Genomic DNA, 15,997 nt, shown 5'->3' with positions numbered 1-15,997 from the left:
CATTACCTTTATTCTCTAGATGGAAGCTAACCTGCATGGGGATTCTACCATCCTGGAATGCCCCTGGGTAGCCGGCCAGTTTCTATGTGTCCTATCTTGGAATGTAAATTAATCTAAGCAAACTGGGTGTGTTAATACCTAGAAGTGAAAAAATAAGTGAGAAATTTATGAAAAGTTGTCTTCTAGCAAGAATAGAATATGTCTATTGGCATCAAGAACTTCAAAATAAGTTGCACACATGGGAAATGGGAAGGTAATGTGGTCCCATGTCCACTAGAATGCACAGATACCGGTATTAGTAATACTCAATTTGAGAGTCATAATCTTTTCCAGGAAGGTATGGGATTGAATGTTTTGCTTGTGATACTAATAGAGATGTAAGTGGGGAGGTTGGTAAGAGAAGCCAATCTACACAGCTAATTGTGGAGGAGAAATTGAACAAAATAACCAATGAGTCCACAATAAAGTTGAAATGAATACTGACTTTCATCTCAGCTTTCTCCTATACTACTCTCATTGTCTACTTCAGTTCTGGTGGCTGGTGTAGCCATCACAGCAAGCCATTCCACTTTAGGCTGCCCATAACATCTTCATAATTTTTGTTTATCTGAATTCTCATCCGTTTGTTCACAAAAAATATTTTATTTAAATGTCCTCTGACATATTGGAAATGATTTTAAATTTAATTTTAAATATCAAGATTTTTCATATTTCTTTTTAAATATCATAACTCTAAACTATATGTAAAGTTACTGTTTTCAAGTTTGCCTAGGCCACCTCATTTCCTTTGTCTAAATTCTATGAAAAAAATAATGATGGGGATAACTGGTGGTGACATGACAAGGGGGATAGATGGTTTTCAGTGTTCTTAGTACTATATTCTACAATTTGAAAACATATAAAAGTGGGGTTATTAACATCAATTCCTGTAAAGATACTTCCTATTTACCACTGTTATCACCTCGACAAATTCCTAAATTGTAATTTTCTGGAGTTTTCTGCATTGTTTGTACTTTGACTTTATTGCTAAGTACAAAAGGCTTGATATATTATTCTTTTTTAATCCCCTTAAATTATTCTCATTGTCCTTTTTTTCTCATTTTCAAATTATATCCATTCTGTTTTTAATAAAGTAAAACTAATTGCTAGTTGAAAAAAATAGTTCAATATATTTCCATATAATTTCATGCTTAATTTCATTCATGATCCTCTTCACATAAAAATAAAGACAACACACCATTAAAATTCAATAGCTTAATTTCATTTTTCAGCTAAGTTGTTTCTTGCATTCTTTAGTCATTAGTCAAGGGAGAAGAAAATGAGATGAATTTCCATTCAGTTAAAAAAAGAAAAAAATGAGGTTGTCAGTAACTTTCTCTGTCTATAAGAATAAATAACTACTTCAGCTACTGATGATATTCCAACTAAACCCTCCCTGTTGAATTTAACAATTACTTAAAATGTGCTATAATCCCTACACAAAATGAGATGAATAAAATGGACTGAAGATACAACTAATGATACATATCAGTTTTCTCAGGCAAAAATTGAATATAATTGTTAACTCCTTTGAGAAATCATTACAGAAATTGTATATATTTGCTTAAAACTTCTAACCATTCCCCAAATTCAAGGTTTTTTAGAAAGGTACAACATATAAAAGTAAGTTACCTTGAGCCTATTATAATTTTATGTGATATTAAGCAAAATAAGCATAAAAAAAAGACAATGTTTTTTTTTTAATAGAGAGTAATAAAGTATGTTATAAACCAAATATCACTTAAGTGTTGAAAATCTGTAAGACACTCAGAAAGTAATGTTGAAAATTACTTAAGATTTGGGGCAAAGTTCTGTAACTGAAGTTAATACAAAGCTCTTACATTTTATCATTTCTGAAGATTTGGCTATACAGAAATTACATATATAAATTACATCACTAAATTTGTTTAGCTGTTCATTATTATAAGTTATTATTTGGATTCTGAATTTTACAGAACATTTAGAATTTCAAATATTCTTATAAACTATTATTATCTATATTTTATAAGCCAGATTTCAGTTAGTAATCAGCTTTGGGCCAGAGATGAATGAAATGTATAGTATACTTTCCATGTTTTAAAGTGTGACTTTTTAATATTTTGGTATTTTCATGTCATTGTTGATTTTTTTATCTCTAAATTTGTGAACATTTGACTATGTTTTGCTTTTAACTTAACGTTTTTTGGATGATTTTACTTAGGTGATGCAAGCTCCCAGCTGCTTACCCTTTAAAGAGGCAGATGTTCTTACTTTCTGTTGATTAAATTAAAAATAAGGTAATGATGTTTCATTTGGAAATATTTTCAGTTCTATGTGTGTTATGTGAGTGTATGTGTGTGTGTGTTTCAATATTCTATGCATTTCTATTGGCTTACATGTTTTGGCATAAGAAACAGGCCAGTAGGAAAATATGTTGAGAAAGAAGTCCAACCACCAACATAGCACATAATCAACATGTAATTATTATCTTTGTGTCCACTTCCATTTCTGAGTGTTTCCTTTAGATTCTTCTTTGCATTTATATAATTAAAACTGCATTGAAATAAATGAGCTTTTTGTTAGAAGCTATTTTGTTTTTCTATTGATAATGTTGTGCATTTAGATGGGGCTTGATAAGAGTTTTAAAAGTTGCACATTCATCATCTACTTTTGATTTCCACAATTACAACATGCATGAGTAGATACCATTATTTCCTTTAAAAATATGGAAACTAAGACTGATAGATTAGGTCATAGTTTCAAAGAATTTGGCTGCCAAGTTGAAACTTCAGGGTTCTTTATAAATGATTGTCAGCATCTTAAGAGTAAAGGAATTTCAGGTTGAAAAGCATTGCTGTTAGATTTATGCATTCAATAAGAGTACTACCCACAAAAATAAAATGTAATAAAGAAAAGTTGTGCTTTCTCTATGATGTTTTACATCTATTTACTAATATGCTAGAATACTGTCCTATCTAATAAATAGGGAATATGCTAATTGACCATCACACCCTCACAAAGATGGCAGCGCCCACAGCCAATAAAGAGGGAATATGATAATTGACTGCCACGCCTTCAAATATGGCAGCGCCCACGGCCACAAGATGGCGGCACTCAGTTCCCTCAGCCCCACCGGGGCAGCAGGTGTGCGGCACAGCCGGGCCTGCCCCCAGGAGGGTCTGGCCGCTCCTTGCCACTCCTTGCGCCTGCCTCTGGAGTCCCCCAGTCCCCTTAGCCCCCCAGCCACCCAGGGCCAGCCCGAGGCACAGGCAAGCCTCAGATGGCAGCTGCCCAGCCACCCAGGGCTGCCCAAGGCTCAGGTAACCAGGGCTGGCCAAGGCTTGCGCTGCTGGCAGTGGTAGTAGCAGAGGTGTGATGGGGGCGTCACCTTCCCCAGATCACCAGGTCTCCTTCCACCCCTGAGGGCTCCCGAACTGTGAGAGGGGGCAGGCCAGGCTGAGGGAACCCCTCCAGTGCATGAATTTTCATGCACCAGGCCTCTAGTAGTGAAATAATTCAAGTTTCCTGATAATGTAGTACTAAGTTTGAATTTTAGCTGTATAAGAGCTATGTAACTCAATATAATAGCTAGCTTCTCTAAGCTTCAGCTTCCTTTTGGTAAAATAGGAATATCATTCTTTGTATTGCAATATTGTTGTGTAAATTACAGCATCTATAGTGCCTAGCAATAACTGGCATACACTATGCCCTCAACTAATATTACTTTTATTACTTAATGTTTACAAGGTTATATATATTCCAGTTTTATTTAGTGCTAATGTTATGCTTACATATATTAGTAGTAAAAATAATATAAATGACATAATATTTATGGAATTTGAAAATAGACATTTCAGGGGATTAACATAAATTTCTTACTATACATTAATTACTTCAGAAATATGTGCTTGGTACAGATTTACATTTCATCAAAACGGATCACACATCTAAATGTAAAATGCAAAACTAAAATCTCATGGAAGATAGCATAAGAACAAACCTAGAGTAAAACCTTGGGTATGAAAATTGCATTTTAGACACATAATCACAGGCATGATCCATGAAAGAAAGAATTGATAAACTAGACTTCATTAAAAGCAAAATTTCCTGCTTTGCAAAAGACAATATAAAGAGAATGAGAAGATAGAACAAAGAAGAAACAAAATATTTATGAAGAGAATGATAAAGGACTGTTAACCAAAATGTACCAAGAACTCTTAAAATCAACAATAAGAAGACCTTAAGAGAAAACTTGCCAAGTAAAATACACAAAAGGTAAATAAGGACAGGAAGAGACCCTCTACATCATTTGTCGTCAGGAAAATTCAAATTAAAATAACTGTGAGTTACTACCACACACCTATTCTAATGCCCCAAATCCAGAACATGGACAACACTCCTGCTGGCAAAAATGTGGAACAATAAGAACTCTCGTTCATTGCTAGTGGGAATGCAAATAGTGCAATCACTTGAAAAACAGTTTGGAGGTTTCTTACAAAAGTAAACATACTTTTACCAATACTGCTCCTTGGAATTTACCCAAAGAAGTTGAAAGCACTTGTGTCCACACATTAACCTACACTTGAGTGTTTATAGCAGCTGTATTACAGAGGTGGGCAAATGAGTTTTACAGGTGTGTGTAGGTGAAACAGTTTATTCTTGTATTATTGTTTATTAATTATTGTATTATTTATTTGTATTACAATTGTAAAATTATTTTTGCCCACCCCTGTATAATTGTTAAAGCTTGGAAGCAACTCAGATGTTCTTCCATAGGTGAATGTATAAATAAAATGGTGCACTCAGACAATAAAATATTATTTTTTTTGCTAAGAAAAATGAGCCAGGAAACCATGAAATAATCTTAAATACATATTACTAAGTGAAAGAAGCCGATCTGAAAAAGGCTACATAATATTAGATTCTAACTCTGTAACACTCTGGGAAAGGCAAAATTATTGGGAAAAGTAAAAAGACCGTGATTGGCAGGGATTGGGGGTAGGAGGGAAGAGATTGATAGGTGGACCACAGAGGATTTAGGGCAGTGAAAATACTCTGTAAGATAACATAATGATGGGTACCTATCAGCATACCTTTTTTTTTTGAAACTATAGACTATACAATATCAATGTTAACCCTAATGTAAGCATGGCCTCTGGGTGATTATAATGTGTCAATGTAGGTTCATGAATTCTAACAGTTTTACCATGTTATTCAGTGATGTTGATAATATACACGTCCCAGAGTAGGGAGTATGCAGAAAATATCTTTATCTTTCCTTCAATATTACTGTGAAACTAAAACTGCTTTAAAAAATAGTCTTAAGTCAAATAAGTAAATGAACAAGCAATAAATAATTCTATGAGAAAATTATGAAGATAAAGTTCAGTGGGAAGAGAAAAAAGACAAAACTATATGTACTTCTAGCAGTGTTATAGAGAGTTTACTCTGAATTTAATTTAAGGTTAATTGGTGACCACATTCAAACAATCCATCAGTACTAACCTTATTGCATTCTTCTTTTCCTTTATCTCACTCAGTGCAATTTATATTATAAAGAAGCTATAGTAATTAATTAAAAACAAGGATTCAGAACTTTAGGGAAGGCCAGGGTCATGTATCTGTTCCTACTGTGTACCATGCATGGGAATTTAAAATACACCAACCAAAATAAACAAGCAAAATGTTGGGCTCTTATTGTTGACCAATTGAATCAAAGTCTTTCTGAGTAGGGCAGCTAAATGGTTGTTCATTATTTTGTTTCTAATTTGGTAGAGCATATAATGAAATACTGTGCAACAGTTAAATTCAACACTATAGTATAGAAATAATATAAATCTTCAACATGCATATGGTATAACAAGAAAAAAAAGATGAATGGAACTACTTTAGCAAAATAACATTCATGAGAATTTAAGTATATATAATTACACTAAAGGCCCAGTGCACAAAATTCGTGCATGGGTGGGGGGGGGTCCCTCAGCCTGGCCTGCACCCTCTCCAATCTGGGACCCCTCATAGGATGTCTGACTGCCTCTCGCAATCCGGGACCTCTGGCTCATAACTGCTCGCCTGCCTGCCTGCCTGATCGCCCCTAACCACCTCTGCCTGCCTGCCTGATCGCCCCTAACTGCTCCCCTGCTGGCCTGATTGCCCCTAACCACCTCTGCCTTGCTCTACACCTGGGACCCAGGATTTCCTCCCTCTGGCTGGCTGTAGGCACCCAGGACCCAGGCCAGCTTCGCCTGGGCCAGAGCCGCAGGTGCCCGGGACCATGGAGCGGGCGGCTTATCCCTCTCCCGGGCCACAGTCTGGCTGGTCCCCATTCCTCTCTCATGAGCTCATTTGTGCCTGGCTGGTCCCCATTCCTCTCTCAAGCTCATTTATGCCTGGCTGGTTCCCATTCCCTCTCCCCAGTGTTCAATGTCTGAGCCATTATGGCATGAGGGAGTAATGACCATTTGCATATTAGCTCTTTATTATATAGGATAAATATTCAAAATTTTATAAGAAAACACACTTTATGTAAATTATACCTCAATAATTTAAAAATACTTTTCTTGAAGAGATTTATAGAGAAAGATTAAATAAGTAAAGCAAAATCTTCCTTTTTATTCTGAGTGTAGTGCTCTTTTTGCTTATCTTTTTATTTTATTAGCTATGTCAATATAGAAATGCTAAATGTAAAGAATTTAAAAGTGTTGCAAATTTCATCTCATCTGCTGCTCTGTTTTTAGGTGTGTTGAAACCAAAAACCCAAGGGATTAAATGATTTGGCTATAATCATACTTATGATTATGGCAGATCATGGGATTCAACACATCTCATAACATACTGTTCAGTGAAAAAATCTACAAGAGTCTTAGTCATAATTGTGTATGTTTTTTTTTTGTTGTTGTTGTTGTTGTTGTTATAAACTACTGCAAAACATTATTTGCTACTTATTCTACACTAAAGGCCCGGAGCACAAAATTCATGCACAGATAGGTTCCCACAGATAGGCGATCAGGGCCAATTGGGGCCTTCCGGCTGCTGGCCGGGGCCTCCCTTCCTCTGCCAGTGGTTGAATTCTCACGGGGAGACTTTGCATATTAGCCTTTTATATATAGATAGATAATTTGTGGTTAATATCATATATGGTGTAGAAAGACATAATGATTTCTCGGTTAGGTCAAAACAAAAGTTCCCATTCTCATTATTTCCATTTAAAATAATACTGAAGATCCTAATTGTTGCAATTAGTAAATAAAAATGTAATAACAGGTATACTAATTTAAAGGGCAAAATAAGCTCTTTTTAAAAATGTAAACACAAACTTATAAAAAATTGAAACAACTTAACCACTTGAGAGTAAGTTGTCACCTTGATGGACTATCATTCTTGAGTTCATTAGCCTGTATTTCCTATCAACAAGTGGATTGTTTTATATAATCTCAAATCATCTATCAAAATTATTAATGTAATATTGATATTATGATATAATTCTTAGGCTCCATTTAAATTTCACCAATTTTTCTAATAATAGCCTATGTAATAAAAGTATCGAGATAAATAATATGTTGCATTTAGGCGTTAGTTCATTTGAGTATCTTTGTGGCTAGAACAGTTAGTCTTTCCTTAACCTGATAATTTGAATAAATTCAATAATTACAGATGAGTAGTTTTGTACTATGTTTCCTTTAACTGTGCATTTCTACTTTTAGTTTTTATTATAAGCAACTTTAAAACACTTTTTTAAAAATTAGGCTTGTTATAAAATAAAAATACGTAAAATAGAAATCATACAGAAAAACAGTCATGTATTGAATGTGTTTCAGGTATTGAATGTGTTACCTCCATAAAGGAATATTGGACATAGAGAATGTAATCTTAATTTGCATTTAAAAATAATTCAAAATGAAATAATTTAAAACAAACATTCCAATTTTAAAATGCAGCTCTGTGGTTGAGCATTGACCTATAAACCAAGAGGTCACAGTTTGATTCCAGTCAGGGCATATGCCCTGGTTGCAGGCTAGATCCCCAGTAGAAGGTGTGCAGAAGGCAGCCAAATTGATGATTCTCTCTCATCATGTATGTGTCTATCTCTCTCTCCCTCTTTTGAAAATCAATAAAACATTTTTTTTAAAAAATAGGCAAAGAACTTGAATAGACTTTTCATAAAAAATGAACTACAAGAAGCCAATAAACTTAAGAAAAAACCACTCAACCTCACTTGTCCTTACTAGGAATGATATCACATCAGGATGTCTATTATCAACAAAACCAAACCAAACCAAAAAAATAAGTGTTGGCAAGGATGTGGAGAAATCAGAACCCTTTTGTGTTGCTGGTGAAATGTAAAATGGTACAGCCACTCTGGAAAATAGTATGGTGGTTCCTCAAAAGAATAAATATGGAATTATTATAACACAGGAATTCCATATATGGATATACACAGAAGAGAATTGAAAGCAAGGACTTGAACATACATTTGTACAACAATGGCCACTGCACCATTATTCACAATAGCCAAAAAGTAATAATAAAACAAACGTTCATTGATAGATGAATGCATAAACAAAATACATGTACCATACAGTATTATTCAGCCTTAAATGGGAATGGATTCCTGATATATACTGCAACATGAATGAACTTTGAAAAGATTATGTTAAGTTAAATAAGCCAGACCAAAAAGGGACAAGTATTATGTGTTTTCACCAATATGAAGTACCTAGAATCAGCAAATTCTTAGAGGCAGAAAATGTAATAGTAATTTCTAGGGGCTCGGGAGAGGGAGTGAAAGGAAGTTTTTGCTCTGTATGTACAGTTTCAGTTTGGGATGAAAATGCTCTAGAGATGGTGCTACTGGTTGCACCATAAAGTCCATGTACTTAATGCCATTGAGTACACACTGAAAAATAGTTAAATTGTATATAATTACAGTAATGAAAAAATAATTTTAGGAACTTTATTAGTATATTAATTTTAATATATATGATGTGTAAAGCCTTTTATACCTATGCTAAAATAAATGCAATAAATGCATGCATATCTCTAGAGACCCACTGAGATATTATGAAAATGATTTCTATTGTCAACAGATTTCCCTCAGAACCATTAATGTAATTTCTAAAATAATTTGTGCAAATTTGTTATTTCAAATATTTTCTATTCAATCTTGTTTGAAATGAAAACAATCAGGTTAACATAATTATCTGTGGTTTGTGTATAGATTTGCCAGCCCCCTTTTGGCCTGGAAGGACAGACAGAATGTTGCTCCAGTGTAGTAAAATCCCCTCCATGGATTGCCTCAGCTTCTCGGAGCTGTCTCACTCCAGGTCAGCATTTCTGAGGGAAACCCATATCAGAAATCTGATGGAGCTAAAGGTGTAAGGGTCTAGACCACTAGACCACTAGATATTCTGGTAGAATATTTAAACTCCAGAGAACCCATGAGTTGAGCTTAGGCCATAGGACTTGCATCACTGACCCTAATTCTTACATCTTCCTTCCACAGGTGTTTATGATAACTCCCTAATATATATTCTGAAAGATTGCTTCTTGTGACACCTAACATATAGACTTTTGCTTGTCATCTGACTACTGCAAATAATTTATACTAGTAAAATGTTTTCTGAATTCCTGTCTAATCAGATCTAATGATTTAAAACCTGTCTCCAGCCCTATCAGGGTTGGGTCAGCGGACAGAGTTTCCGCCTGCGGACTGAAGAGTCCCAGGTTCGATTCAGGTCAAGGGCACGCACCTAGGTTGCAGGCTAGATCCCCGGCTCTGGTCCTGGGTGAATGCAGGACGCAACCAATCAATGTATCTCTCATCATTGATGTTTCTATCTCTCTCCCTTTTCCGTTCTCTCTGAAATCAATACAAAATATATATTTAAAATTCTTAAAAGACCTGTCTCCAATATCTGGAAAATATATGCTTATGATTCTTTTGGGCTTCATATTTTTAATCTGATTTGCGTTGGCAGCATTTAAGTTTTACCAATGAGTAACGATGTACTTTTGTGAATGCTTTAAAATCATTTTGACTTCCAAAGGCAGTTTTGACCTGGCTAGACTCTTTGTAATGTGAAATGAACAATGTAGTAATTAGTGTTTGCTAGTTTTGAAGTTCTGCTGGTTTATTACCTATTTTAATAAAGATTTGTTCCTGATAGCTTTATTCAACATTTGACCTGAATAAATAAAAGAAATAGTGCCCATTAAATCACTCATTCTTTCTTTTTGAAATTGCATATTATTGAAAATGGAGTGTTGACTTAGTAAATATCCAATTTCAAAGTTTTGAGTGAAAACTAATCCTCTCTCACTTTACTGTGGCATCCATCATAATCAAAGTCTCAATAGTCAGTTATGGATTGTATATAAAGGATAAACACATTAATTGATAATTGATATGCTTCAGTGCATTTAATAGTGAAATTCATGATGAACCTTGAAGACTGTATAGAAAATGGGAAAATTTTTAAACTAGATTTTTTGACAGGAGGTAAGAAGTAAAAAAAAAAACACAAAACAGCTTCAATTAAACAAAGAAGAGATTAATTCATATTAAAAGGCCACAGAGATCAGCCATAATAAAATGACTCAAAGAAAAATATAAATGAAAAAAAACTGTGACAGGAAAATAAATTAATTTAAGTCTCAGGTCAAGAAGGCATTATTATTCAGTTTTGAGTCAGTATAAGAATAATAAAATAGTTAAGAAATTCCATGAGAACTCTAGTTAAGATAGAAGGGGGATAGATTACAAAATTTTATTATTTACAAACAATATGCCAGAAAACATACTTATGTATCCATAAATTATTATATTCAATTTCAGCAATATATTCATAAAAGAAATGCTAATTTACAGTGGTAAATTGGCAAATTATTAACAACTAGGTCTCCAGAGGCAGGATTCTGAATTTGTGCGTCTGCCAATTCCTGTGGTGTAACTATCACACCATACTCAATTTTAAAACTATCACCATGGCATCAACTGGCATGAAAACATCATAAAAAACTAACAATGAACTTTTATAAGCCCAGCAGGCTACAGTATACCAATACTGCCATGTCTAGTTTAAAAAGAAAGTAATAAAAATCATAAATACAGGAAAGGGTAGACTCAAATTTATGTTTTTCAAAAACTCAGACTTTTACTAAGCCAGTTCAGAAAACAAAACAAAAAGTTGTCTGCATGGCTATTGCCAATGCTATCCTAGAGCTCTCGTTTGGCCAGCTGACAACATTTATTTGGAGCTTAACATGATCTAAGAAACCCAACGGCAGAGCTAGAGGAATGAAGTCCACCATCCTGTGGACATCCAGAAAAGAGCCTTACCAGTTTGAAACTTGTCTGACAACTCTCAGTTTAAAAATAACAACATACCTATAGAGAAAGTATCCTTCTTCCTATTTTTTAAAACAAAGGATTTTAAGAGATCAAGAAAAACAAAACAAAACAAGACAAAAAAACAGCAGCCCAGTTTTTGAAAAAAAAACAGTGATGACTTAAGGCTACCTATATGCAGTGAATTTTAAAAGACCAGAGGAACATACACTAAGAGAGGATATCTGGAGTTGAGGATGTAAAAAAAAGTTGGCCGAGTTCAATGTGACAAAATACTTGGTATTACATAGAAAGAAAAAAATCAACACCATCTTATTTAGAAAAAAGGAAATGGTGACATGGCTGGTGGCAGAAGTAAAGAGCACCAGTTTTAGTACGCACATGGCAGGGTAAAATGAGTTACACAGAAGAGTCGTATTTGCAGGAAGCTATGTTGGCATGAGACTGTAAGAGATGAGAAATCTACATTTTGAACTGTCCTAGAGCTTCCAATTTGAGTTGGCCACAAGAATTAAAATCAAACAAAAATCCTGCCTCAATTCACACCATATTCACATCTAGATCACATCACATTCACACCTAGAGTGGGTTCTTGTCTTCCACTCTTCTCTCTCCTTTACATATTGTCTGGAAAGGACAAAACTGGACTCAGACAAAAGTTGTATTCAATGAGCAGATAAATAGGTGCAATCATACACTCAACATAATCACATTAAAAACATATATATATATATATATATATATATATATATATATATATATAAACACTTTGGTTTAATAGATGATAAATGAAGGCAAGGAGAAGATACTTGATTTAACCACTGACAGAATATTAATGGCAGAAACAAGGCTACATCCTAGATCTTCTGATTGGCAGTTATATTCTTTTTCTAACTTTCCCTCTGCTTTACCTGAATGAGAAGTTAGGTATTTTTTCTTTGCTTTAACATCTTAAGCAGAAATTGGTTTTTATCTGATAAATTATATGCCATTCATTCTTTATAGGATTAGATTGGCAAATTTTTTTGCTAATCCTTATTTTTTCCCTGTCTTCATGCATATGCTTTTTAGTATCATTCTTACTCTACCAGTGTAATTGTCTCCACTGTCCCTATTCTGAGCCCAATATACATTTCTCACTACAATGGGTGTCTATCACCATCTTCCTATGTCCAGTAATTGGGGCACACATTACTCCTATTTCTAAACTAACCTAAAGACATTGGATCACATCAATATTCCATAGATGTAAAAATTGGAAGTAAAACTTCTGAAAGAAGGATGAATGTAATAAGTTCATTAGAAGTAATGTTGGAAAGAATATCTGGGGAATTTTTAATTTTTTATACTTCATAAAGAAAATATGTCTTAGCCACAACTTATAATCATTACAACATACGTTTATTGAAATAATCCATATTGCATATTGCCTTTTTGGCATATATAAATTTATGTTGATATCTAAAATAAAATTTTAATTGTATAAGATATTAATGCTATATAAATAATTAATAAGCAGTTGATATATGTGTATATTACACTATAGATAAGAAAATTTTTAAATAGCTACTTCAAAGGTCATGACATAAAATACAAAAGGGATTTGAAATATAAACTAAAAATGACACTATGTACATTAGAAGCAAACTCAGAGCTACAATATCTAATATTTCTGTTAATCTAGTAGTTTTGCATATACTGTATAGAAAAGAACTGGCAATCACATTTCATGAATTCCTTAGTCCTGTTGTCATTAAAGAGTTTTCTGATTTGCTTTTATAAAGCAGAGTACAGAAGATATTAAAATGGAAAAATCTGAAGTATACATCAGCTTTAATTGCACATAGTGATTTAAAATTCTAGATTAGTTTTCCCTACCAAGAGCCAAGTGGTATCAGATGACTCTGGGAATTCAATTCAATAGAAATCAGGTCAATTCAATCAACTAAATAATAAGCTCTACTATAACAGCTAGAAACAAAGAGCAATAGAAAGTTCTTGATTTCATTGTGTTCATATTCTTTGAGAAGAGAATAAATAAAACTACATATGAAGTAGCTTGAATATCATGAGAGAGTACATAAGATAACGATAATTCAACTTATCAACATTTATTAAATCCTCATTAAGGACTAGATGAAGAAAAATAGATATGAATAAGCAAATGACTGCTATGCCCAGAAAGAATCAAAGAGAACTATTTATAGTTTATATGGTTCAGGTTTCTATTATATTTTCATGTGGTTGGTTTCATAAACTAAAACTTGCCATTGCAGCAATCCTAAACTTTACCTTAGCCCTCTGATCTTGGGCATTCAATCAGATGAAGACTGTGATAAGTCACTTGTACATGATTTCTGGTAATATTGCTTAGGTCACTGTTTCTTTTTTTCCTCCTAATACTCATTATGACATTTAACCTTTAATATCATCATCCCCATATTGCCAGACACTTTAAAAAAGACTGAAATAATTGAAACATGAAAAAAATTGTATCAAAGTGTTTTAAAATCAAAGAACATGCATTCTCTAAAAATAGTTTTTCTTACTACAAAAACTTTTAGAACACTTTTAATTGTTTGAATGAAGCTATTAATGTTTGGGTTAATGCAAAAGCCACCAACACATGTATCTATTATAATTTTATAGTGTTTACATGTGATGTATTAATATGTGATTATATCTGTTTTCCTTCTGTTGGTATGCTTAACTTCTTATTTTTCTTTGACATATTTTCATAGACTGTCCAGAAAAATAATAACCCTAACTATTACAGTGAATTCTTTCAGAAGACATTATCTAACTTTGATTAGATTTAGATAGTGCCAAGAAAAAAGATTGGAAATTAATACAATCTAGTGTATAAAAGCAGTTATTGTTACAGTACTTGTATGTCACATTTCTCATTCCATTCCCAAACACATCTAATTTTCCTCACTAACTTATTTAATTAAACAGAATGATAATTCGTCTTTGTCTACAACATATTGCAATAAGTAAACTAGTATTGCCCCTTCCTATTTATTTTCATTTATAGAATTGTATCTATTTTGAGACTTAAGAAAAATAAACAGTACATATCTGAAATAAGTTTTCTTATAAATATGAAATTTTTTGGCCTTAGGTTATATTTTTAATGACAGTTGCTTTCTCATTCTGTAGAATGTTAAACAACTTTTAAACATGTCCTTTCTTCCTTACTGAATTCAACAGGAATGCAAGCTACATATGTTTTATATTATTTATATGCATTGTCACTTTAATGACTATACTGACACAGTTTTGTCACTGTCATTGATTTCTAGCTACGAATTCTAAAATTGCAATTTTCAGTACTGCTTTAATCCATAAGGTAGTTGACAGATTTCCAGGAAATGAATTCCTTTATCATGTTATATTTATTCTTTCCATAGTATTTTAAATTACAATTTATATTCTAGAAACTAAATTTGCTTTACTAATACTTAGAGAATCAAATTTATGAGAATGATGCTCTTGATGACCTTCAAATTTTCTTTAATAAGACACATAAGGAAAGAATGTAAATATTTGCAATTTCAATAGAAACTTACCTTTCCCACATATTGATAATCAGATCCTGTATATTCTTCCAGTAAGAAAAACTGATTCCACATCCAACCACGTTTTTGACGATGCAGAATTTTGCCATCACTTCTAGGTATGCGTGGACCTAAAATTCGTTGCTGAGGCACAGGAGTCCTTCTGAACATTATCTCTGGAGAGCAGAAGTGTGGCAAGCATACCCAGAGTAGAAACAGTAGCAAAAATCGATCTAATGTCATAGTTCGCTTCTTGAAAATTCCCAGCGTGGATGAAGAAAAAGCAATCTTACTTTATTGGGTTGAATTTTACTGTGTTTCAGCTGGTTTCCAACATTTCATCAATGTTTTGTACATGTTTCCAAAAGCTTCAAATAAACAAACAAACAAAAAAGTCAGTTGACAACATTATGAATGTTACCTGTCGGTTTAAAGTTATTGTGACAAAGATTAATGGATAATAGCAACCAAAATATTTATTTCCCTTTTTACATAAAAGAATGATTAATTTGAGAAACATTGCTTGTCTACATGTCTACAATTTAAGAAAATAAAATAATGAGTGATTTATTTCAAACACATCCTAAAGATGGGACACATTAAGCTTTATGTCTTTTTCTGTTTTGGCACTTTAACAGTTTTCAGGAATTATAATCTCTATATAGAGTAGAGATGTAGTTAATTTTGCATGTCAATATTTCCAGAGCAATTTAACATAAATTAAAACATTAAAAACAAAATGGTGATGTAAATAAACTATAGAAAACATGCAACTGTTCTGCAATGCAATTGTATGTAAATGGTTTTTAAACAGAGTCACCCTTTCTTCTAATTTAATCCTGCTCAAATGTTAAAGTAAGGTGAAAAACAAAACAAAAACAAAGTAGGAGTGCCTTCGGCTTAAGACCTCTCCTCTGCTCCCCATAGGTTGGTCTGTGAAACACCTAAAGTTAACTAAAATGGAAAAAAAATCACTACAGCAAATCAGTTTGTAACATAATGAACACTATTGTCGAAGAATATAATCATGTTGCTATGTTTGGAAAATTTGTCCACTTCTAACCACACTCAC

General features: G+C 33.2%; 1 protein-coding gene across 4 annotated transcripts in view; it reads right to left on the bottom strand.

Moving 5' to 3' along the window:
• The window catches only part of LOC308253215 (cadherin-10), a 173,542-nt gene that overhangs the window by 84,684 nt on the left and 72,861 nt on the right, over positions 1-15,997 (bottom strand). For all 4 annotated transcript variants that reach the window (XM_080678501.1, XM_080678503.1, XM_080678502.1 and 1 more), the window contains exon 2: positions 14,938-15,293. In XM_080678501.1, the coding sequence (XP_080534627.1) occupies positions 14,938-15,168 (231 nt within the window). In that variant the 5' untranslated portion in view covers positions 15,169-15,293. The remainder of the gene's footprint in view (positions 1-14,937; positions 15,294-15,997) is intronic.

Source organism: Plecotus auritus (genome assembly GCF_963455305.1).
Source record: "Plecotus auritus genome assembly, chromosome: 7".
NCBI classification, from domain to species: domain Eukaryota; kingdom Metazoa; phylum Chordata; class Mammalia; order Chiroptera; family Vespertilionidae; genus Plecotus; species Plecotus auritus.
Note: the sequence above shows the minus strand (reverse complement) of the source record. Positions and strands in the feature narration are given on the sequence as shown.